Source organism: Solea solea, chromosome 17, assembly GCF_958295425.1.
Source record: "Solea solea chromosome 17, fSolSol10.1, whole genome shotgun sequence".
Lineage (NCBI taxonomy): Eukaryota > Metazoa > Chordata > Actinopteri > Pleuronectiformes > Soleidae > Solea > Solea solea.
In genome coordinates, this window is record NC_081150.1 from 16,826,169 (window position 1) to 16,850,661 (window position 24,493).

General features: G+C 39.7%; 2 protein-coding genes across 2 annotated transcripts in view; one reads left to right on the top strand and one right to left on the bottom strand.

Annotated features, from left to right (window-relative positions):
• Window positions 1–59: 59 nt before the first annotated feature.
• chrm5b (cholinergic receptor, muscarinic 5b) lies at window positions 60–17,808 on the bottom strand. The gene is made up of 2 exons (XM_058612945.1): window positions 16,784–17,808; window positions 60–3,364 (listed from the first exon to the last, which is right to left on the bottom strand). Exon 2 carries the CDS (start codon window positions 3,285–3,287, stop codon window positions 1,761–1,763), a length of 1,527 nt encoding a protein of 508 aa, XP_058468928.1. The 5' UTR covers window positions 3,288–3,364; window positions 16,784–17,808; the 3' UTR covers window positions 60–1,760.
• Window positions 4,007–24,493, top strand: part of aven (apoptosis, caspase activation inhibitor) — a 31,577-nt gene continuing 11,090 nt past the window's right edge. The window contains exons 1-2 of the mRNA XM_058612946.1: window positions 4,007–4,243; window positions 7,242–7,416. Of these exons, the coding sequence (XP_058468929.1) occupies window positions 4,046–4,243; window positions 7,242–7,416 (373 nt within the window). The 5' untranslated portion in view covers window positions 4,007–4,045. The remainder of the gene's footprint in view (window positions 4,244–7,241; window positions 7,417–24,493) is intronic.

Genomic DNA, 24,493 nt, shown 5'->3' on the forward strand with positions numbered 1-24,493 from the left:
AATCTAATTTTGCCTTTTAAATTTGTATTGATCACATCAGTACACACGGACTCACTTTTACAGAACTTCACAGACGTACAGTGAGCACAAATTAGTTGCCTCCGAGCGTGGCGTCACATCATCAAGCTACACAAAAGTACAACATCACTCATCCAGCAGGGGACACAGTGGTAGCTTCTACAAAGGTTTTTTTTTGTCTTACAGTAACATCGACAAGAGTAAAGTTGCCATCCATATACACTCCCGCATGTCATATTAACACTGAAACTAATGCACAGATTAGCCCTTTAACACAAATCAATTATCTCATAGAAATTGCCAAGAAACAAACAAACAAAAATTCACTTGACCACATACATATATACTGTTTATATACTGTATATGTAATAATTTACATGTATCATCTGTGAACACAGCCAGTGACATTGGCTCTGTATAATATAAATATTTCTCCTTTTTTTTTTTTAAATATGTAAGATTACATTATGCCCTTTATATACAGTGCAAGTGAGCAGTGGGGGGAAAAAAGAGGTGAACAAGTTCAAAGATTTTAGTCACAATTTACTCAACATATGTTGTTTACAAAACAAAGTGAATAATCCCTCAAACTTGAGGCGGAGCAGCGGCTACAGATGTCTGCTCACCTCATGTCCTAACTAAGATACACTCACCGGCCGCTTTATTAGGTACACAGAACACTTAATTAAGTGGCACTCTGTGTGGTCACCTGCCGCTGTAGCCCATCTGTATCAAGGTCCTACATGCTGTGCATACCTTTGTTATGGAGGGTGGTTATTAAAATAACTTCATTACAAGGTGTCTTAAATTCATCTTGAACCCTGCATTACTTTCACTGGCTCTCAAGTTTAGAATAATTCAAATATTAGAATAGTGTTTTTGCAAGGAGTGCTGTACACTGGATATTTTCTCTTTTTCTGACCATGCTCTGTAAACCCTAAAGATGGTTATGTGTGAAAATCCCAGTAGATTTTGGTGCATCTAAAATAATTCAAATCACCTTTCTTCCCCTTATTGATGCTTGGTGTAAACTAGGGTTGATGATATTATCCCAACACACCAAGATCCCCCCATATGACTAATGACTTCCACGGTTGCGCCCTCCACAAGGTTTATCTTTTATGTTATATTATTTTCCACAGTGACAAAATGTATATCTACATCTGCTGCATTATGAGTATGACAAATATTGTACATTTTTGCAGTCAAGCTCAGAAAATAACGTACATATCAGTTATCGGCCCAAGCACGCTTGATATGTGGTCCACTGTCATGCACTCCTAGTTTAAACTTCATTATGTCTTTGTGCATTAAGTAAGTTGCTGCCATGTGACCGGTTGATTAGATAATTGCATCAACGAGCACTTGAATAGGTGTACCTAATAAAGTGACCAGTGAGTGTATAGTCTCTGTTTGTGTCCTTTTCGTCGTCAGCCTAACCGAGGCTGACTGAAGTGACATCGTGTGAGGAAATGTGTCAAAGAAAAAGTTTCATGGCTACTTTCCAAACCTGGTTAAAAATAAAATCTGAACTTGTCCTTTAAAACTTACTTCAAGAACCTTCATCGGGCATTTCAAGTGCTGCATCAGGCTCAGAACATTTTCCACCAACGTGTACAGAACACAGAAAACACAGAAATCACATGCAGCACGTCATGCTGGAGACGACCACCAACTGCAGTGGGACGTCAAGTAGAATCCACACGTTGGCAAAGGTCGAAGGAAATGTGTCGGAAACCGCATCAAGTCATTTTATTGTTAACATTTTGGTTTTGTCCACACCAGTACAGCTTGTCTTCACCTCTCCTCCTCCTCCTCCACTGGCACAGCAGAAGCATCCGGAAGGTCTTCTGGAAGGTTTTGTTGCAGAGGGCGTAGCACATGGGGTTGATGGTGCTGTTGACGTAGCACAGCCAGTAGCCCAGGTGCCACAGCGATGTCGGGATGCACTTGGTGCAGAAAGTGGAGATGAGCACCATGATGTTGTACGGCGTCCATGTGAGGATGAAGGCCAGGAGGATGGCGCTGAGAGTCTGGGCTGCCTTCTTCTCCTTCACCAGCACCATCCTCTTCCTCTTGGTGATCTGGCTCTTTAAGGTGGGGTCTATGGGTTTGGAGGTGATGGAGGAGGCGGACGGCGAGGCGTTCTTGGCAGGCTGCTCTGTGTGTGGTGGGCAGGGAGCTGCGGATACAGGGTTGCCATTTTTCCCCTTTGAACCAGGTTTGAACTTATAAGAAATTAACTTTTTACTGGCCTTCTTTTGAGGAGAGGAAAAATACTGGTCTTCTGTAAAATCACCTGTCGCCTGTCCATTCTTGCTTTGCCCACTGCTCTGCTCCTTGAAGGAGCCTTGTGGGGTTTCTAACGAAACGTGATGTTCCTCCTCTTCAGATGAGGTGTAGCTGTTGAAGGACGTGATCTGGTCCGCTTTCACCCACGCCTCGTCTGACCTTGTGGTTGTCTTTGTGGCGTTGCTTTGGTTCGATGAGGACCAGGAGGCCTGACTCCGATCTCTCCTCTCTCTGGTGAAGTGAAAGCAAGAGTGAATAACAGTCTTCTGGGGTTTCGTCCCCTCTGGAATATTTTCTGTTGCGAGCCCTTGCAGCTCAGCCAGATCTTTGGTCCGTTTTTGTGTCTCCTTATAGATCCTACAGTACAGGATCGTCATTACAGAGACGGGGATGTAGAAAGCAGCAATAGCCGTCCCAAATGTGATCACAGGCTCAGTTAAAAACTGGATTTGGCACTGGTCTGCAGGAACTTTTCTCTCCCCTACAAAGTACTGCCAGCACAGAATGGGCGGCGCCCAGAGGACAAAAGACACCAGCCATGCGAGGCCTATCATGATGGCAGCTCTCTTTGGAGTCCTCTTTGCCCTGTAGGTCAGTGGCCTCGTGATGGAGAAGTACCTGTCGAAACTGATGACAAGCAAGTTCATAACTGAAGCATTGCTGGCTACGTAATCCACCGCAAGCCAGAGGTCACACGCCAGGTTCCCTAAGGACCAGTAGCCCATCAGTATGTATGTGGTGTACAGGTTCATGGACAGCACTCCTATGATGAGGTCAGCGAACGCCAAACTCAGGAGGTAGTAGTTGTTCACAGTCTTCAGCTGGCTGTTGACCTTGAAAGACAGCATTACCAGCACGTTCCCAACTATTGTTATTAAACTGACGATGGCTGACACAGTAGCGATGGTTATGGCCTCCCACAGGCTGTGAGGAGCAGCATGGACGTGTGACAAGTTGCCAAAGCTGCTGTTCTCCATGATGCTGTGTTAGTTGATGTCGGGTGAGTGTGAAGAATCCCACTGTCTGCCTCTGTGTAGAATGATCAGCAGTTCTCCTGAAATTTAAAGAACAACAGTCATGAGACACAAAGGCACACAATCATTATTGGTGTTGATAAAACCCTGAACATGTACCTGTTTAATTTAAGTCTTTTGCAAAACATTGTGTCCCACAACATCATTTCTAATCTGTTAATTATTTTTTTTTGATCAAAGCAGTAGTAACAGTCAGATAAAAATACCATTTGTTTAATAGTATTTGAATCTTGTTTGTTACAGTGCCACATGAACTAGCTGCATTTATTTACCTGTTGAAAACAATATCATGTTTTATGTTTAGTTATAAACATTTTGAGGGATATAAAAGAAACATTTTCTTATTAATATTATTCATTTTCTACATTTATTCTCTTTTAAGTTTCTATCATTGGTGTGAAGTTAATGTAAACAGTTAATTGCTCTGTATTGTTTGATTTGTTCATATTGTTGTTTTTTATTATTATTAATAATAATAATGATAATGATAATAATAATAATAATAATAATATGGACACGCAGATCTGAAAAATTCTCTAAATGTTTGTTAAAAATAATAAATGCACATGTACTGCATATAATAAATTGGTCGAAATGTAACCCGGAACCTTACAGAAGGTTGCTATTTTATCGTCGGATTACATTTACAGTAGCACCGCGGTGCCGCGTGGTAAACTAACCGGCTGCGGCAAGTGACAGCAATGGAGGGAAAAGTGAGCAGAGGCAGAGGAGGCGTTTGGAGAAGAGGTGGCCGAGGCGGCCACGACGGTGACGGCGGTGGCGGTGACCACCGGGGCAGAGGCCGAGCAGGCCACCACCGTGGCCGGGGCAGAAGAGACCACTACCGCGGTCGTGGACGCGGCGGGGGAGTTGACCAGGCAGCGGAGTTCCATTACCGGGTGAGACAACTTGGCGTGATTGAGCCCCCGTTAACCCACTCTGCCAAACTACATTCAAAACTTTGTACGTTTAAAAGTTTCTCCACGCTGTGAAAACGCACACGTCCTCCTTATAATATTTAAATATTATTTTAAGTCCATCGTCCACTTTAATTCGGCCTAATTAGCTGTCACTTTAGAGTAAGTTTCAGCGGCTTATTAGCACTGAAATACTCTGCAGGGAGTGCAGACTCTGCCAACCACTGCTGCGAAAAACTTAAAAATATTCGCATCTGTGCTTCGTGGACTAAAGTCCCTGCCAAAATTATGCAAATGCCTCTGCGGGTCTATGATGTATGATTTTTAGAAATTCACAGTACAGCCTCTGAAGTTAGTTTTGTTGCTTAAGTTGTTAGTTATATTCAATTAATCACGTTGCCCTAGAATAGTGGCGTTTATTACATGCACACCTGCATGCATATAATGGAATTCTGCCATTATGTATAGTATATGATGTGCATAATGTAAAGTGTTACATAGTTGACAGATAAGGTTTTTGGTTATTTATATGTATCTTCCATCTGATAAAATAAAGATAAAGTTTAGACACAGTTACTTACATAAACATTTACTGAGCAGTCTGTTACCTAATGCAAATTTTGTTTTTGCACTGCAGTGCACATACATTTATATACATACTTAGTTTTCTCTTTAGAATTTTGAATAAAAAAACCTACTTAGCAGCATTTTCTGTGGTGTAGATTTGCATGAACAAGGTAATAATCTGCCCAAATAATTAAAAAGCATTTACCCGAAGATGACAAAAATGAAAAAAGTTGCAGTTAATCAGCGGACAGATACATTTGTCTACTTCAGGTGTTAAATTTCACATATTAAAACCTCAGTGGAGTGTCTTAGTGATCTCATACAGCACTTTCACATTGTCATCATACATTACAGGCCTTGGATGTGGCACTAGAGGTTTCAGCTTAATTTCCACTGGGCTGTTGTTCAGTCAGTCGATGCTCCTGCCATGCTAACAACAGAATTAGAAAAGGAAGCAATAGGGGATCTGTGATTGCAATCATAAAAGCACTCTTTGGTTCATAGGGGCTCCTTGATTGCAATCATAAACATCTCCTTTGGTGCATCCATGGCTACCACGCGGTCTTTGATGATACTGTTTTTTTGTTTCATAAGTTTTGACAAAGCACTGTGAAAAAATAAAAATAAAACCCATGGCTTTTGTCACAACTCATGCTGCATGTTTCCATGACAACATAATGAGGAGCTTTGTGCAGTTATCTGACAACACGCACAGAAATCTGTGACTCGGACAAATTAAATGGCTTCAGTTTTTTTGTGTTACATGCCTTTTACCTTGACCCCCATGTTAGGCTTTAGTCAGTAAAGTGAGAGCCATATGTTAAAACCACTTTTAAAATGCTCTCTAACTTGTAGTTCATGGAGCACCATTGATGGTAATGTTTTTTCAGTGTCGGGAGCAAATCTTATCGTGTGTTCCATTTTGTTCCCGTCGAAGGATTTCCAACTCAGAAACTTGGATTAACATAGTATTGTTTAAATAGGACATTTATGAATTGCAAAAGCCAAGTTTTTCCTGCAGCTACACCAGATTTCACGAGGTGGAGTTTTAGGGCAAACCGTCGGTGGCAGCATACGCTTAATATGTTTTAAAATGTTTTCTTAGTTGGGAATGCTTAGTCAGTGACTCCCAGCTAATGTCTCCCTAGTTTCTTTTGTAGTTTGGAACGGTGAATCAGCATTTCCATCTGTTTCTTAAATGGGAGTGTTGAGTCATTATAATATCATCATGTTTAGTGATTGGTTGCTGTCTCCTACATTGTTTGGCTGATTTTGACATTTTATTTTGTAGTTTTATTAGTTGGGATTGCTGAGTCAGGGATACCCAGGCATCCTAGCTATTGTTTTCCTGGTTTCTTTAGTAGTTTGGAATGCTGAGTCAGTATTTCCATCACTTTCTCAGTCGGGAATGCTGAGCCATTGCATTATCATCATCTTTTGCCATTTTTGGTTTCCATCTCCTACATTTCTACAACTTATACATCAAAAAATCTCATTCTTGCTCAATTTTTCTGACTCTTATACTTGTTGAAATATGTAACCTTTTCTGACTAGAAAGGGAAGATCAAAGGTTACAGCCAATTGTTATCTCCTAAGAAATGATTGGAAAGTGCAGATTAAAGTCAAATCACATGAGCACTCATTTCTGAACCTTTATCAAACTCAAGAGCCAGTGATTGTATTTAGTTTGTTTAAATCTAACAACCATGCAGAAGAAAAGTAAAAGGAGAACTGGGGTAACTTCTCTTCACACACAGCAATCCCAACTGCATTTTCTTGATAGTTTTCACACCCAAATAATGCAGTTTATAGCATACATCACACGGTACTTCAGCTAAGTGAGTGGACAACAGTGAGCTGCAAAGCGTCACAAATGTTGAATGATACTTGACCTAAATAGCCTCAGTGCACTTCTCAAAAATGTTTTGACCAGATAAGAAGAAATGAAGACACTGAAAGTGGAGAGGACGTTGATGACAGACTGCAGCAGACATGCTGCCATGGATAGTTTTCTAACCTCCGTATGTTTTTGGACTGTAAGAGGAAACGGGTAAAACATGCAGAAAGGCCGTTGGTCAGAGCGAGTCACAAAACCCGGGTCTTTTTTTTTTTTGCTGTAAGGCAATAGTGCTTTACACTACAAGTGGCTACAACCCAAAAACAATTTAAAGAAAAAGAAGTCAAAAGTCAGTTCCCCTCCTTCAGTTCCCCTTCTCTTTAAAATTGTCTGTAAATTGAATGAGATTCAGTCAGATACAGAAACAGCTGGTAACCTGAAACAAACCCACTGCATCAGCTCTTGTTGTTCCACATGGGAAATGAATGTTGAGTGAAATTTAGTGTGACAGCACCTGCTGTGTAGCTGACATGAAATATTAAAATGATTTTGGTGTCCCGTCATGTTCTCCTCCAGGATCAAGGTGATGGAGACAGCGGCGGGGAGGAGGAGGTGAACAGGAGGGAGACTTTCTCCAGGAGGAAGCTGGAGTCAAACTGGGATCGTTATCAGGAGTCGGAGAGACAGGAGCCTGATGATGACATGCCCACTCAGAGAGGAACGGATTACCATGTCCTGCTCGAGTCGGCAGGTAAGACGCGGATATGAAAAGTTATACAGACAGCCACTTTTCTGCGGCTCAGGCGACTCAAATTAAGTGTTTGAGCCTTTTTTTTTTCTTCCCAAACAACAACACGCTCCTCTTTTCTGGGCTTTAGTTTGCGGCTGAGATTCTCAAGAGAACAGCTCATCCAAGACACTTGACACTGCCCCTCCTCAGGTGTTGGGGAACGAGCTGAGTCAACAGATGAGTGGCTGTTGGGAAAACTGAATAGATTTATAAGGCAATAAGGATAAGAATAAATCCTTCACTGGATTAGAAGAACAGTGCAAGTATGTCATGTATTTGTTTTGACATAATTGCACTAGCCAGTGTCAAATACTCTGCTTAGTCTGATTGTACTTTTCTAAAGTTGTCTCTCAGTGTCTAATTAGCTAAAAGGGAATGTCTGCAGGCTTCAGAGACTTTAATTGCTCTATCTGGACACTGCTGTCAGACGGCCTTGTTTGCTCATTTCAGCCTCAGTGGTCAGCATTTGGCTGCCTGGGCTCTCTGCAGTCTCATCCCTGTGTGTGTGTGTCTGTATGTGTGTGTTGACATTTCTTTTTCCCAAAGGAGGAATGTAAGAGAGCTCAGTGTGTCTTATTAGAGCCCCGCTCAAGATTGATTGATTCTTAGAAAAAAAGGGTTGATGGCGTCCCCGTCACATTTAGCTTACATCTCACGTTGAGTTAAATAAGACAGACGGTCTGTTCCCGAGTATGTCGGCTGTGCTGCGGTTTAGATTTCCGGCACTTGTTAAGGAGTCGCTCGCTGCTGTCGAGGTTTTAGGAGGAGGAAAAATGACTCCACCGGCTTCTGAGGGTTGAGACCTATAAACAAATCTGTGTTGTAAACAGAAGTAAACACGAAACACTCCGTTACTGAGGTGGCAGCTCACTGTTAAACTAGCACAGAAACACAGTGAGGTTGTGGAAACTATTTAAGTTATGGAATGTTTTGGCCACCAAATCTGTCCTGAGTTAAACCCTTTAGTTACATTACACAAACACAGACATTAGACTTTAATGATGTTTAAAATAGCATTAAGCTGCTATTGATACAGATGTTTTGTTTATTTGAATTCATGCTTACACAGTTTCGTCAATACCATTATAAAAATGGATGAAATACCCCCACTGCTGAAAAAACAGTTTCAGCCTCCAGTGAATCAATTGCAAGAATTTCTCAGCAAACATAGCGAGGGCTTCAATGATTAATCAATTATTATCTGATTACTAAACTAATCAACTATTTTGATAGCTTTTTTGAAAAATTATTAAAACAAGCTCTCTCTGATTTTTTAAAATGTGAATATTTTCTGGTTTCATTGATCCAATTTTGCGGTTTAAGAAAACATTTTCAACAATTTATGACATTTTAGAAACCAAACAATTAATTGAATTAGAAAATGATCAACAGATTAATCAATTATGATATTAATCATTAGTTCATCATCAAATTTGATGATTGGTCACTAAGCTGGCTATTAATTAACAAAAATGCATTATTCTATGGAAATTCAGTTTTAATTAACTTTCTTATTGGGGTTCTCATCACCTCATTTGAAAGTAAACAAAAATCTCTGTCCAATCTTTCACTTTCCGATGTTTCCTGGTTCCAAGTTCTACCTTATTTTCTGTAATAGTTAAGTTTTAATGAGCCGCTTCTCTTCTTTTGTGATGTTTAACACGATTCCCCTGAATGTTCCCGCTGTGCTCAGACCTTCACGGCACATTCATCTCTCATTTTTAAAGACTTTTTTTAACTTTTCTTTTTAAAGCGTAGTAGTCACAAGCAGCTCTCGTGTTTTTGGGAATTAAGAGTTTAGGGCTTATTGTATTATGTATTCATACCAAATTTCACTTCACTAAAGGATTCCAATTCAACCCACTGTTTAGTTCTACATTTTTAATTTAGTGTTATTCGGAAAAGCTTGGAAGATTTCAAATTTGACACATATTCATATTAGATAGACTGATAGTAGATCAATTGTGCTTGGTTTTTCATGCATCAAATTAGATGTTCCCAGCTTCACTAATGCTGTGTATCTTTTCTGTTAAACTGGCAAATTTCAATTACTTTGCACACTTTTAAAACATATTTTTCATAAACAAGGGGAAAAATACCAAAAGGTTTAATTGTATTAACTATAATTAACACAAAATTCTGTGTTTTTATTTTTATTTAGATTGTTGACCAACTCTTTCTATAATATACACAGCATGTTCAACTTGTTATTGTCGTACCTTTATAAATCTCTGCTCTGTGTGGATGCAGAGTATATTTAGAGCCAAAATAAAAAAAAAACATGACTCTGACTCAGACTGTGTTGCAGTTCTGATCTTGGCCCTTTCATTACAGGCACGTTGAAACACCTTGATATAAAAAAAGTACAAATTTCACTTCTCTTTGTTTCCCTCTCACCCAGTCTCGCTCTTGTTATCATGACGAGTACGTTTCATAACACACTGCTGCTGCTGCTGCTGCAGCTGCAGGAGGAGGTCGTGGAGTCCTTCACAGCATAAACTGTGTCTACATCCAACTGTGAAAGTGTAGATAGAGAGCTGAAAAGATGATGCAGTGTTGCATCATTTCTAGTATAAAATTCCATTGTATGTGTTTAAGATGGCCTTATTTAAACTGCTAAAGGTGAAGGAGTTTGTCACATAAACGAAATGAAACATTTGAATGAGCGATTTTACTTTCTACACACAATTTAATTATTAAAAGAAAAAAACCCCACAAACAAATTCATCAATTATCAAAATAGTTAATTCATTTAGTAATCGATTAATAATTGAATAATGGTTGCAGCTCTAGTTGGCAGTTAACACAGCCAGAAGTGACCTATGGTTGGGTAATTGCTATGCCATGATATATCCACCATATTATATGATTCAATGAGTCATTTTTATAATATATGTAGCCCTCTGTGTCGTTTTGAGCAGGTAACCCTGTTTGTAGTTTTTTTCTTATGCCATTAGCGAAGCTGGAGTGTGCTGAAGCGCCGTGTTGTCTCTCCTGTTCTCTTGTAGAGTAAATGCCAAAGGTGCTCTTGTGAGTTGTTTGACTCCCGATCTCCCGTCTCTGTGTTTTGCCCACATTGTCAGATTAGTCATCCCCGCACTGCATGAGGCTGCAGTTCTGTAGAGGATACTTAATTGTACGTGGGAGGCGTCGCTTTCAAGAGTCGTTTTTCTGGCCAATTAAGGTAGCCAGGAAATCAAGAACTCACCGCAGAAATCTCCCCTCGCCTCTCGGCTGAAGTTTTCTGCACAATACTTCCTTCGCGTGGACCGTGAATCATCAGGGTCATGTTTTGAATCTCGGGTGTTGAAGTGTTAGTGTAATTGGCAAGATTGGGCAGAATGTACAGGTCAGAAACGCATGTGGATTTTACGATTCATTAAATTTGGGATTGTAACGTGTCTCCTGGAGCAAAAAGGTTGAGTGCAGAGTTTTATCTGCAGCGTGGTGGAGGCAGCGGGTGTGAGACAGACGGTGTTTTAATCAGTGTTTTTCCATCGCAGTACAGCAGAATGTGTTAAATTTATGAATTGGTTAGTTAATGACTACAAAATGAATCTGCAATGATTCTGATAAAGAATTAACTCCAATTAAGGCAAATTATCTTCTGCAATCTCTTTATTCCTCTGTGAGAATACATCCTCAAAAACATTTGAGGATGTATTTCACCATTTTCTGACATTTTGTGGACACGACAACAAATACATTACCTGATCAAAAGTATTTTTAAACCAAGCTTCAGTTCAGTAGTTGACATGTTGTAGATTTAAAACATAACAAAGCATTATCACAAGAAATTCTGTCAAACATAAACTACTTTATATTTTATTGCAAGACTGAGAACTTAAAGTTGCCTCCACTACTACATGAGACAAATTGAAGGTCTTTTATTCAAATAGCAGTTTCTAAGTGAAAACTATTTATTCATCACACCTAATTGGTCATTAAAGTAATTATTAGATGCCACCTGTCGTAACAGCACACTCCATCTTAATATTAACAGAACAGATATTCTGAACAACAGTGAACAGCCGAAAACCAAATGGTATAAATATACACCTGAGTGGGTGGTTATTGTTTTTGTCTTACATGACATTTAGGGGAAGAACAGAAACCGTACACTGTACACGTTTAAAGAGGAACATCTGAAACTATTATCTATTAATCAAGTATTAATTTGCAGCAGTAATTTCACTTCACATAAGTCAGAGTGGGAAACGTTCACTTGTTCTTTGTTCTATAACTTTTTGGCCTCAAATGAGTGTTGAGAAATTATAATTTACATTTATCACTATTTTCTGATCATTATACTAATGCTATAATTGAGAAAATGATCAACAGATTAAACAAAATGAAAGTTAATGTCAAGGGAAATTCACTCTCACTGATTCCTGTGCAACAAATCAACAGGCTTCACTGGTCTGATGTGATCATTAGCTCACTGTGGCCTATATTAACTCATATTTGATGCATTTTTTTTTTTACAGTGTAACTGACATTACAGCCTCATTTGTATAGTTTGTATAGTTTTTTGTCGTTTTTTTACGATGTCATCACTTGTGCTTTTCGGCAAAAGAGAACCAAGTTTGCTTAAAATGATAAGATAACATGGACAAATGGAGAGGAGATGGCTTCATTGATTTGTTGTCGTTTTCTGTAAATGAATGAGGCAGCTAAGGGAAAGACAGACCACTCCCCTCTGTGTGTTAATCGGGTTAGAGCGTGTTTGGCTGTTTTACAGCACAAAGGAAAATCACTTTATGGCACCGCAGGTTGAGTGTGTTTTCTTTCTGGCAAGAAACAAATGCTGTTACAGATTGGTGTAGATGGAAGCTTGAATGGATTGTAAAAAAATATCAATATTCTAATTAGTGACTCTTGTTTCTTTCAATGCAGCCTGATTCAAGACTCTTTAGACGATTAAAATGTGTAAATAAACGACCATGCAGTGGATTGCACTTGTCAGGCATATGCTGGTTTCATAGGAGGTGAGGTTACCAAGCCTTTAGATGGCAATTTTATGGTCACACTGTCCAATGAGGTTCAGTCTGCAGCTGTATAACCCTGTGACACAATTTTACATCATATTTTATTAATTTCCGTGGGTCAGGGACTTGCTCTAGGTCCCCTCACCAAACAGATGACAAATTTGTTCCTGTGTGACAGGAAAAGTAAAGGAATGAAATCTCTGCTCAGAGCTGTTGCTCATCTCACATCTCGATTAAAAATGCAATATCCAAAAATGTGAATAGAGTTTATTGTATCCAAACATTTGAAAGTATAAGAAAGAAAAGAAAATTCAGCGTTTCCATAACAACTGGGCAAACGTCTGCCCACTGGTGGAAATTGTGTTGTGCAATATGACCAGAATCTCATATCCTGATCGAGGCCATTTCATATCCTTCCTTGTTTTACTTCATACCTTAGGGGGCCATGTCTGTGCACATGTTAGTCGTAACAGTGGCTGCTGTTTCTCTTTGTCTCATGTTGGGCCTCAGGCGTTTGCAGTGTCTTAGTTTGGGGTTTGTTTTAGACACTGTGTTTTTGAGTCTCTTCTAAGAATGGCTTCCTGGTCTGTGTCATCCACACGACACAAACGGTTTATTTAAGGACGAGCTTGTCTGCCTGTTTAAAAATGATTACACCTGTGTCTGTGTCACTGACCCCCATGTCTGTTATTGTTGCCTTCCTGCAAATTTCCTGCCGGCATCTGTGCCGCGCGGAAGAATGTAAGGTGTCATCCAAAGTTATGAAAAATGACAAATAGTAAGATGATTAACCACACCAAAAAAAAACAATATACATATTGTGCGTCATAGTGATATGATCAAAAGCTCGGATGCAAAAACAGCTGAATCATCTTAGTTACTAAGTGGGCGGACTAATTATTTTAGAGGAAATATGTATTCATATTTATTTCTGTATTTATTACACATTTGTTTGACGTCAACAAGTGATTTTCCAGATTTAGACTTTTAAATACAGTGACTAATAATGTACTATTATAAGTTCACATTACAACCAAAAGCTGAAATAGACAACAGTTTTCCTGGAAATAAATGCTGAATCGATTTATCTCACATTTTTTGTCAGGGCCATGTATATTCTCACACTAATACAATTGTATCTTCCATCTTGTATAATTTTGCCTTTGCAGCCTTTTTACTTGACAGGATTTTACTCACAACTGCCATTACAATAATACTCCAGTCCATATGTCGCTTTCTTTTCATTCATATGTTTTACCCCTGAGATGTTCTTGTGCAGGGGTCGTTGTCACAGTTGTTTATATCTTCTCCATTTGTATAACCTCCCTTTGTTTATGTTTCATTTTCAGTTTTTTTTCTGTTTAATGTAGTCGAATGTATCTGCTGCCGCTGCCTTGACTCTGCTCTCTCATTGTAGTTTCTTCCTGTCACTGCGTGCATTTACATGATTTAAGCAAGTGCACATGATTTTCAATGTAACTGTGAAATTTCAACACATGATGAATGGAGACCTGTTGCTTTTGTAGAGGATTTGACTTCCCACTCTATTTAAGTCAATATAATTGAGGTGTCTGTTTGTTCTATTGAACGCTGTACTCTGATTTCTGATGATTTGTGGCCTCAGTGATGGATATTACATACTTTTCTGGGTTTTTTCTAGGGAAAATAGTACGAAGGCAACGCTAACAGTTAGGGACCAGAGTAACTGAATGGGGAAGGGTATGGAGCTTTTAAAAACTTTAGGTGAAAAGGGGGCATTCTAAGGCTCCTACGGTTCTATGGATATGAATATAATGGTAGCAAAATGGCGGACAAATAAACAACACCAGGACGGTAGAGTTGCCGTGAATTTAAAACTATTTATGCCATCTGACTGCGAGAAAATGCATAATGATTCCAAAAAGACCAAAATTGTGGTGAATAGACAAACAGCAATATTTGTTGCTGGCATCAATAGGAAAACCTTTTAAGCAAGACTGTATGTAGTTTAAAGTAGCTCAATGAATAGCATCCAATGCTAAATTGGCATTTTGGTTAGAGGGAGCTTGAGAAAAGTATAGTTCTCTTGCACATTCAATATTAATATTTACTTTATATATGCATTGTCAAGACTGTTCTATTGTTTTGCTGATATTAGTGAATGAAGCCTTACCACCTCCACTGCACTAGGTGGCGATATGCTCCCTTTCGTCTTGTTAATGGTAGGCAGATTCCGGTTTAGCATGCAGCAAGTTATTAGCATGTTGAGCACTATTTGTGTGTTAAAATAACCATTTTTTTAAGTTGATGGAACATAAAATTGGTCTCATCAGTCCAAAAAATTCCATGTTTTTGTCGTAGTGTACTGTCTTTTCCTGAGTTCAAGCTGGGGGTGGGGACTGCCACGCATTTTCACAAAGCGCCCACATCAGACTCTGCTCTGACTGAACGTATACATGCAGTTGTAGCTCGACTCCCAATCCCGTTATTTGAGAAGTCTGTTTAGTTTTAGTGAGACTAACAATAATGCAGTTCTTTTTAATGTGATTCAAACCTGCCGACTGTGTGAGGAGGAAGTGAGGAGCAAGGACGCAGCATGAATGAGGCTGAGATCGACCAGCGGCGTCAAGGATGAAACACGACAATGATGCTTTTGAAACTTGAAAAGTTCCAGACACAGAACATGTTTTTTTTTTTTTTTTTTTTTTTATGCTTTAAACAATGTTTAAAAGGTTTGTGTGGAATGATCATTCGTTACCTTGAGACCTTCACTGGTCATGAACCGAGTAGGAATTTTTGTATTGATTTGAATTGAACGCACGCACTTTGTAAGCTAGGGGCGTTTTTTTTTTGTTTTGTCACCTCTGGGTTCTGTCATTGTTCGGACCTGATTGCGCAGTTGCTAGGTGTTGTTGCACACATGGTGCAATTCCTTTGTTCTGTATATGTGTCCGTGTACGTGTAGTACTGGGGGGAAATTGCAGGGCAGTTATTTACATCAACATGGCCATCTATCTGTACACATTAACACAAGGATCAATCCTCCTCCCCCGCAGCCGTAGTTTACCAGGGCTGCTAATGGGGACCTATCAAGGCTCAATCATAATGAGACAAAAGGAAATCGCATTAAAGCATCACTGATTCAGCTAACTAGATTGACAAACACAAGGACGCTTTCCTAACTGAGATGAATAATCCCAATCATTCCATTTTATTTATATGTTCCGGTGTTGTTATGGATACTTGATTAGCTATGAACACTGGAGGAGATTGGCGTCAAAGCAGAGGAATGAGGCCGGTCTTGTTCATGATGGTCTGCCGAGCAGAAATAGTCCAATGGAGGACGGCTAAATAAAGCAGCAGGTGAACCAGAGGCACTTCACCGTGATCACCCCACTGAGCAGTCTGCCCACTTTCATCCTTAAATACCTGGGCAATCGTGTGGCTGCCGCTGTATTATCATACAGTTATATTCATGAGCACATTAACTTCTTCACACTTACATTTTTAGAAAATGTTAAAGTAGTGGCTTGTATTTCACATTTTATTTTGTCAGAACAAAAGTTTTAAACCCCCAGCAGAAGCTGGGACTTTCAGATGTCTGACATTTTTCTTTAATGAATGACTTAAGAGAGTTGGCTGCATCTTCCTGTTCAATTTTAATTGGTATTGATATTTTCAGATTGTTTGTTTTGTCCAATAACGGTCCGAATCCCACTTAAATCTGGTCACGGTTGACCTTCACTGGTACTTGCAGTGTAGCAATATAAAAGTAATAACAATTGTTTTGGGAATTTGTTGATCCTTCAGAAGGTAAGATGGTTCTGGGTTTGAAAATATAAAAAGCTGCGACTTTTCTTGGTCTCTCATATGAAAGGCAACTGAATATTTCTGTGTAATTTCTGTATACGCACAAATAATTTCTTTACAAATCAAGTGTTACATGTTACACTTGTTTGGACAAAGCTCATGGTGTTTGTAAGTTTTGGGTTGCCAATTATGTGGCTTGTCATCACTGTTTTTTTTTTTTTATGATACCTTAAATCAAATAAAAAATTTAGGATCATTTTAATAACCATTGTGGGGCATGAAAAGCTATGATTTAAGATCTGCACTGCAAAAAAATGTTCTGCAGAGCCTGAGAGTCTGAACCATAAAAGCTCCGGTGACAAGTGATGAACCACAGCACTTGTTCTGTGATTCATTAATAGCTCGGGCTGCATTTCAGTGATAAAAATTTAATAACACTAGAATTTATATTATGACTTTATTAAACACTGAGTAGAGTGAGTTGACAGCAGCTGCTCCGAACTGTTTAATATCCTGCCATAATAACCACATCAAACGGAAAACATACTCACCCTGTATGGCTCTGACAAAACACGACCCTCCTGATTTAAATGGATGTTCAGCCAGGTCTTTGATCCACTGTTTTCCCTTTAGTCTCCCTTCAGTGTGGCAGACTTCTGTCAGTTTCTTCTCCTTGTATCTCTGGGCTTTGTGCGTCTTTCCCCTCGCTCTCACAGCTTCACACCTTCCCTCGCTGACTCGCTCTTCCCCTCCCCTGCTTCCTCCCGCTGACTTTTTTTCCTCTGTGCTCCTCTCTCCAATGAGGTGAAAAACACACTTGTCAAATACAGGTAGGTCATGGCACCGACTCTCATCCTCACCAGTTGCTAAGTACTTGGCACTTTGATGCAAACAAGTTATTCAGCATCGTCTTGTGGTCTGCTGTAGCTCCTAAATGGGTCCAGCTTCTTTTCTCAGACAATATGGTAAAGGCAGCAGCTGTTCAGTGTCAGTGTCCATGTGACCGAGCTGCTTCGGTGCTTCGGTGGTGATGTTCAGACCATTTTCACAGAAGGCGGATTACTGGAAACGTCATCCTCGGTGATAATCAAGTGAGGACATTGTCGACGCTTTTTTTTTCTTTCTCACAGAAGAAGCTTTGCATTTTCTGAGAAATCCAAGAGAAGCACCAAACCTTGAAGTTTTCAACTCTTCCTGCAAACTTTGAGGGAAAATGGAGTAAAGTGCCCTTGATCCTCAATATGGCACAGGTTGAATGACTTGTCGTCTAGCAGGCTTATGCTTGATGAAGAAAAAAAGGCAGCCTGCACTGACATCCTCCACCACCACCACCACCACCACCACCACCACGCAGATTCAAACACAAGCCAATGTTAGGAGAAATTCCCACAATGCTGGAAGCCTCACTCTGCATCGGAGCACTGAGCAACGTGCAGGAGGAGGGAGGCAGAGGTGAAGAGGTGGAGGAAGTAGGATGAAGCAGGGTTTGAAGGGGAGGAGCTGCAGGAGGAATTGACGTGGATGTTCAGAAGGGGCTGACTGTTTGCCCGTGTGCTGCTCACAGCTGCATGTCTTCATCACTGAGTGAGCGAGTGAGTATTGAAGGAGGCACTGGAGATTGGCAGAGTTTTGAAACCACTTTCAGTTTGCCTCCGTCAGCTGCGCATTTCTGCGTGTGCTTTCTGTGCAGATAACCTTGAGAGATTGAAACATGTGTTTCTTTCTTTGTTTCTTTCTTTCACAATGGAGCTGAGAAACCAACTTGCTCAGTGGCTGAGATATGAATTCATTCAATGGAGAGCAGACAGGATATTAATTTTTGTATATAGATATAATATATCTACAGGTTCATAACTGTATTTCTACTAGGAAACACGATTTTATCGGCACCATATCATATTATTGTATATCTGCAAACATCCCCACTGATTTGACTAAAACAATAGGCTGCTTCCATCTTTAACGAGTAGAGAGATTATCGGCTGCAAAATGAGTATGCAAGATATTATGTGACTTTGGTTACAGAAGAGACTGAATGACTTCTGCAGTTGGATGCAGGGGAAAACGTATATTTACTAAGCACTCTCAATATAACGGCATATTGGCGAAAAAAGGCATCCTTAATTTCTACCAATATCTCTCGCATTCGTTATCCAAACACCACCAAAGTTGGTGCTGCACACACTGTTGCTCCTAGTGAGTCACCTGTTTGACAATTATGTGATTAACAGACAGATGGAGGCAGACCAACACCCATAACTGAATAAGTAATTTCTGACAGCCTCAAACATGTCACGTGCTGTTGACAACAGTGTTTATGTACCATTTTAACCAAAGACTACAAGTCTTAAGAGTCTAAATATACTTTACTTCTTTTAGCTACATTAGTAAGGCATACAATTATCATAATGGGCAGCTGTAAATATCTGTGTAAATAAGGTCCAGGTCACTTCAGAAGAAAAGTTACATTAAAATTATTAATACTTTTCATTCTCAGCGTGCTGCGGACTGATGCTTTTTACATTTTGTTGAAAGCACCTTTTAGCATCTTGCTGTAGTTCCAGTCACAACCAGGTTTTCAGTTTGTGACTTTGCAGCTTTATATAGCTTAACACTTTAAAACTTGCTGTTGTATTCATGAGCAGATGTTCACATACTAAATAAGTGGAGTCCACTCCAGCAAACGGGAGCCTGGTGGCTGCTGTTGACACAATGAGACTAACGCGTCGTCGTGTTGTGTAACATGCCATCAGTAGCCGCCACTCTTGTAGAGATATGAAGCCTTGTTCAGGTGAGCTGCGATGATGAGGATGATTTACACATGGGATTCAACGCTGATATACCTCATCATAAATGACATTTCATGTCAGGGCTACAGCAGAGAACTGTGATTATACTCCCTTATCATTTTTGCACTGACATGGAACTCAACAGCTTTGCCTCCACTGCAGACCACCATTATACAATCTATATATGGCAGAATGTAAGCACAGAAAAGCTGTGTTTACTCTGAAGGGGTCTGAAGGCTGGATGGTGATGGCTGTGTCACCTATTCACCTGTAAATAGCAGGACGTTGTATTAGTACAACATTCTATACAACAGCCTGCCTATAAATTTAACAAAGAAGAAAGTGACACAGTAAACACTGCTGTAGAGTCATAATAAAGGAAAAACAGACTCAAACTCTGCATTAACAGAGAATCTTTCCTCTCTCTGTTAATAAGCATCTGTGAGTGTCCAACAAATGAGCTATGTAAGTACGATGTATTATTATTATTATTATTATTATTATTTATATTAATTAATGTAGCCTTTTGTGTTTTTCCCCATTACATTTCCATTGACACTTGGTGATCATTCTCTGTTGAACAATCGGTAGATGACAGTGTGTCTAGCTCCATCCTTGAGGTACATGACCACTGCGCTAGAAGGGTGCCAGAGTTTGCATGATCTCCTCCTGTCTCTGTGGGATTTTTACGGGTTTATATGCAGTTTGGTGAATTGACTCTATCCATGGTCTCCTCCCGGTTTTCAATAAACCAGCAACAATTTATAGAATTTAGCGCAGGCCAGAGGGACAGAGGGACACAGCAGGCGCTTGGATTTAAATGTCCCGTTTTGAATCCCTCAGTTCTAACTACTGAAACAACTAAAAGACAATGCCAATATTTTTCTATCTATATAGCAAGTTTTAAACTCTACCATTATTAAAAAAAAGTCCCACATCCCGTGAACATCAACAGACCAGAATTAAAGGAGCTAGCTTATACTATAGTGTAAATTGTAAGGGCACATAATCTATTGAAGACTTTTGGAATTGTGAGGTGTGAATGTGATCTGTTTCTCCAGGAGTTGGCCCTCATTTGTATGTCCTTGTGTTCTTTTGAGCAGAGAGTTGTACATGTGTGTGTGTTTTGTCAGACTTCCTCATATAACCTCAAGCAAGTTTCCTTGGTTACCATCTTCTGTGTCGTCTCTCTTGACCAAAACAAGTGCACGCCACCAGATGGAGAGGGGAGCGTTTGCAGTCCACACGTATGGTCCGAGGCGTGTTCACGGTTGTGTAGAGTTTGCGCCGACCGCCACAGAAATGAGCGCATGACGAAATGTGCGTCACACCTGGACCTGTGCTGACACGGGGACACGGGAAAGCATGACCCTGCCCTGATGGATGGAAGGATGGGCACAACTGTAGCAAAAGGGGAACACTGCTGGGTTTACACTCTTGATTTCATGGCATGAAAACACAAAATCAGTCTTATTTGCCCGTGTACCAACAAAGCTGTCAAAAGAGCATCAACCCACTTAAATAGCATCAAGAGCTCCCAGTCTTTCTTTTGCTTTTCAAAAGCAAGAATCTTGTAAATTGGCAGGGCAGGAGACGCAACGTGTAATTGGTTCATTGTGGAACAGCACGAGTCTTGTCACCACAACAAAGGTATTAGCATAGGAAATTGTCGCTGCTTAATGCAGTTCGTATAAAGGAGGATTTGGTGACCATTGATGTCTCCACCGTTTGTCTCTCCTTCAGAAATCACGGTATTCTTACCCTGTCTGTTTGAAACGGCGCTGCTGCTGCGTGAATCTTTCTTTTCATGTCATTATACACTATCATGTACTCACTAAGCTGCAGGCTGGATATTGATTATTAGGAATACAATACAGTGGGTATGAGGAGGGTGTAATGTTTCCCTCTGGGAGTTAACGTAGTGATGCACAGATGTACAGCGATTTTTTTTTTTTTTTTAATGTTATTGAGTGTTTCCACCTACACATTTGGCCCTCGTGGCACTAGAACTGTGTCATTGTGCTTTTAAAAGCCACTTTCACTGCCAATTACAGTCACAGATGTCATTTATTTATAGCCGTTTCATGTATATATCATGGAAAATCTGTCATCGAAACTGTAGGTGTTTTTGCAAGTGAAGTGTCGTTTAATTGGTTTTGCTTCCGTTTTTACAAGAGAAAAAGAATCAAAGAGATTATGTGAAATGTCCTGTGCTGTTTTTCCACATCTCGCTGAAGTGGGCACAGTGGTCCACAGTGCAGCCGGTTGCCAGGATACACCCCAACATCCTTTAAGACTTTTATTATTGTTTAGGATGTCTGACTTATTGGTGTATATCACTCCTCAACTACCTTCCTCCAAGGCATAAAACCCCTTTCATGTGTCTGTTTTTAAAACTGTCAAAATATTGATATTGGGGATCACCATTGCTTTTGGCCTTCAGATGATTTAACAGTGTCAATGTGCTACTTTGTCAAATTACATTTTTAAATCTTGAAAGCACAGCCAATTATTTGAAAAGAGTGCAGTTTGAAAAGAAAGACCTTATTAGTCATTTAATTGTGATCCTCTGCCTCAATTAAAGATAATTGCTATGTGTACTTCACACCTCCCACACTGTGTTGCACAGCTTGTGGTAAATAACAACAGCGGTGCCGATAATAACGGCGCATAAAGCTCTCGGCCAGACGTTTTATTTTGTTGGGTTTTTTTCAGCTGTCATCCTCCTCCTTTCCTGCACATATTTCTTTATTTCATTTGGCATCCGGCGTCCACTCGCGCTCATTAGCTGTGACTAACCAAATGTTTTTGTCATAAGTCAAATGATGTTTATTTAAACAAACAAGTAAACAGTGTGCGCCAGTCCTCCTGTAAATAGGCACTTCTGACATCACAGTAGAAAAGTGAAAAGAAAATTTGCCTGTATTTTCACCAGCAGAGATTAATTCTCACACATGTTTTTGTTGATTAGCGATCAATAGCATTTGATTAACACATTCACGTGTGTAGGCCTCATTTCTTGTTTCCCTGACTTTGAATTGGCACTAGAGTTGAAACAATTAACTCGATTACTAAATTGATTGTCAACTATTTTGATCATCGGTTCATCGGTTTGAAGCTTAAAACAAGATTTCTGATTGTTTCAGCTTCTTAAAGGGGAACGTTTTCTGGTTTCTTTGATCCATAATAACAAAGAAAACATTAAAAGTGAATAATTTTGGTTTGTGGACAAAAACAAAACATTGCAGAAATCGTAATTTCTAGGTTTGACAAACACTGATCAACATTTTTTCTTTTCTTTGCTTTTTGGTTTGTGTACGAAACAAGACATTCGAGAACGTCATCATTTAGACATTTGGGATGTCCTGATAGATGTTTTCCAACATTTTTTGGCATAATAGACCCAACGGGCAGAAAATAACCGACCAACCGTTATTAAAATAATAGATAGTTGCAGCCTCTACGGTCTATACCAGTATCAGTCTGATAGACCTTCTACATCTTTTAAATTACTGAAGTTTATTAAAGAAACTACCATCCAGCCATAAGCACCATTTTAAAAATATAATCCTGCAGCGGTGTAATAAATATTGTGCTTCCAAAGATGAAATCATTTGAGTTAAAGCGGCCATAGCATGGTCCTATCTCACTTATGATATGGCGGTGTACTGACAAACATGAAGTCGTTTTTATGGTCAAAAATGTCCTAGTCGCTACAAACGAGCCGATGTTAATGTCTCATCACTGACTGTAGAAGAAGAAGAAGAAGAACTAGTAGTTCTTCTTCTTCTACGGTTGAAGTACGTCACCGGATGTGCCCAGACTCTAGTGCCTGGACTAGGAGGCGCTGCTGTTTAGAGGGGTGGTGAAATTCGCCAGTGACATAGCTAGTCAACGGAAGTGCCGTTCCGCTTCGTAGAGCTCAGGAAAACAATCAAACCCTGCGCTCTGTTCAGCAGTGGCTGAACTGATTGTTATGGACTTTTAGGGCTTCATGAACGAGGTAATGACACAGATACACACAAAAATGCATCGTTAATTGGCACTTCCTGGCTTTGGGATCTTTAAATTGTTGCTTTTTATGTCTGTGCTTAGTGATGTGATATTTAGTGTTTCAGATTCTATTGGATTTTATGTTTTTTCCGCCGTTTGTGACCAGTATTGGACCAATAATGATACTGAGTATCGTATCTGCTCATCTCTATCTCTAAGCCAAATAATGTTGCCCTTTGTGCAACTGAAATTAGCTTAGATTTCTTTGGTCTTCTTCTGCTTTTGCTTGTTAATGTGTCATTTCTCATGCCTTTCTAACATGATCGCTGTGTTGTTGCTCATTTATTTCACCTGCTGCTTGCGCGATGATGCCTTTTTAAATAAAGTTGTCAATATCTCATAACGCCAATGATGCATCCGGTGCTTCTCTGAATCATAATCGATTTTAACATCAAAACTGTGGGTTTACGTGGTACTGCTGTAGTTTTTTCTGGCGGAGACGTCAATATCACACATTGTGCTGCGTGTTCCTCTCAGGATTCGTTAATGAGGACTTGTTGGTCAAATGTTGACACCCGGAGGAATTCTATTGACTCACGCTGTTGATTTTTCTCTCTGCATGTGTAATTTGACAGCTACTGGGTCTCGTCCAAGTTGTTTATTTTCATTTTGAAAGACCGCTTTTTTCTCTATGATTGCAGAAGTGTTTGTTCAGTCAAACACTTTGGGTCAACATTTATGAGAGTAAACGTTTCCCTTCTGTATGAAATGTGTTGTTCGTGTTGGCTTCTTTTACTTTAAGGTTTTTATGGATTTGTAGTACATGTAGGCCTCTAAGTGATTGCAATACAGAAATAGCACTACTTTGATGCAAGATATTTTTCCGATATATTGCCGATATTTGGTACTGATACATACGTTGTGCCAAACGGCAGAAGCCATTTAGTTTCTTCTGCAATTAAATGTACATAATGTTTTTCATACTATTGTCCCAGCAGATGTAGATGTATGGTAAATTTCCTTCATTGTGCAAAATAATTAAACATAAGTGTAGAAGTCAAGGACGTAGCAGCCTGTTTTGTAGAGGTGGATCAAAATATCGATTTGATGATGTAGCGTTGTCCTTCCTTGTCGATAATTGATACGCCAGGGTAAATATTGATATTTTAACAAATTGAAACGCTCTAAAGTAAACCGTCCCTGTTAGTTTCACTTGCCGGGCATCCCTACTTCATGTCTCCTCACGGTGGCGCTGCTCAAATGAATGAGGGAAACGTGGGTGGAAGTTAGCTGGCCAAAGAAAGCGAAAGAAAGAGTTTACAGCGGGATAATGGCGGAGAGTCTATGTTAAGAGACGTTCAATACAAAGACTTTATCCACTTTGTTCTCTATGTTTTGAATAACGAGAGAAATCCTGCACTTTGAAAGTTTCACAGACACTTTTGTTTTCTCCAGTTACACAGATATCGTGATGTATCG

Coding starts and splice junctions, on each gene's coding strand:
- chrm5b (XM_058612945.1), bottom strand. CDS start 3,287: ATGGAGAACAGCAGCTTTGGCAACTTGTCACACGTCCATGCTGCTCCT.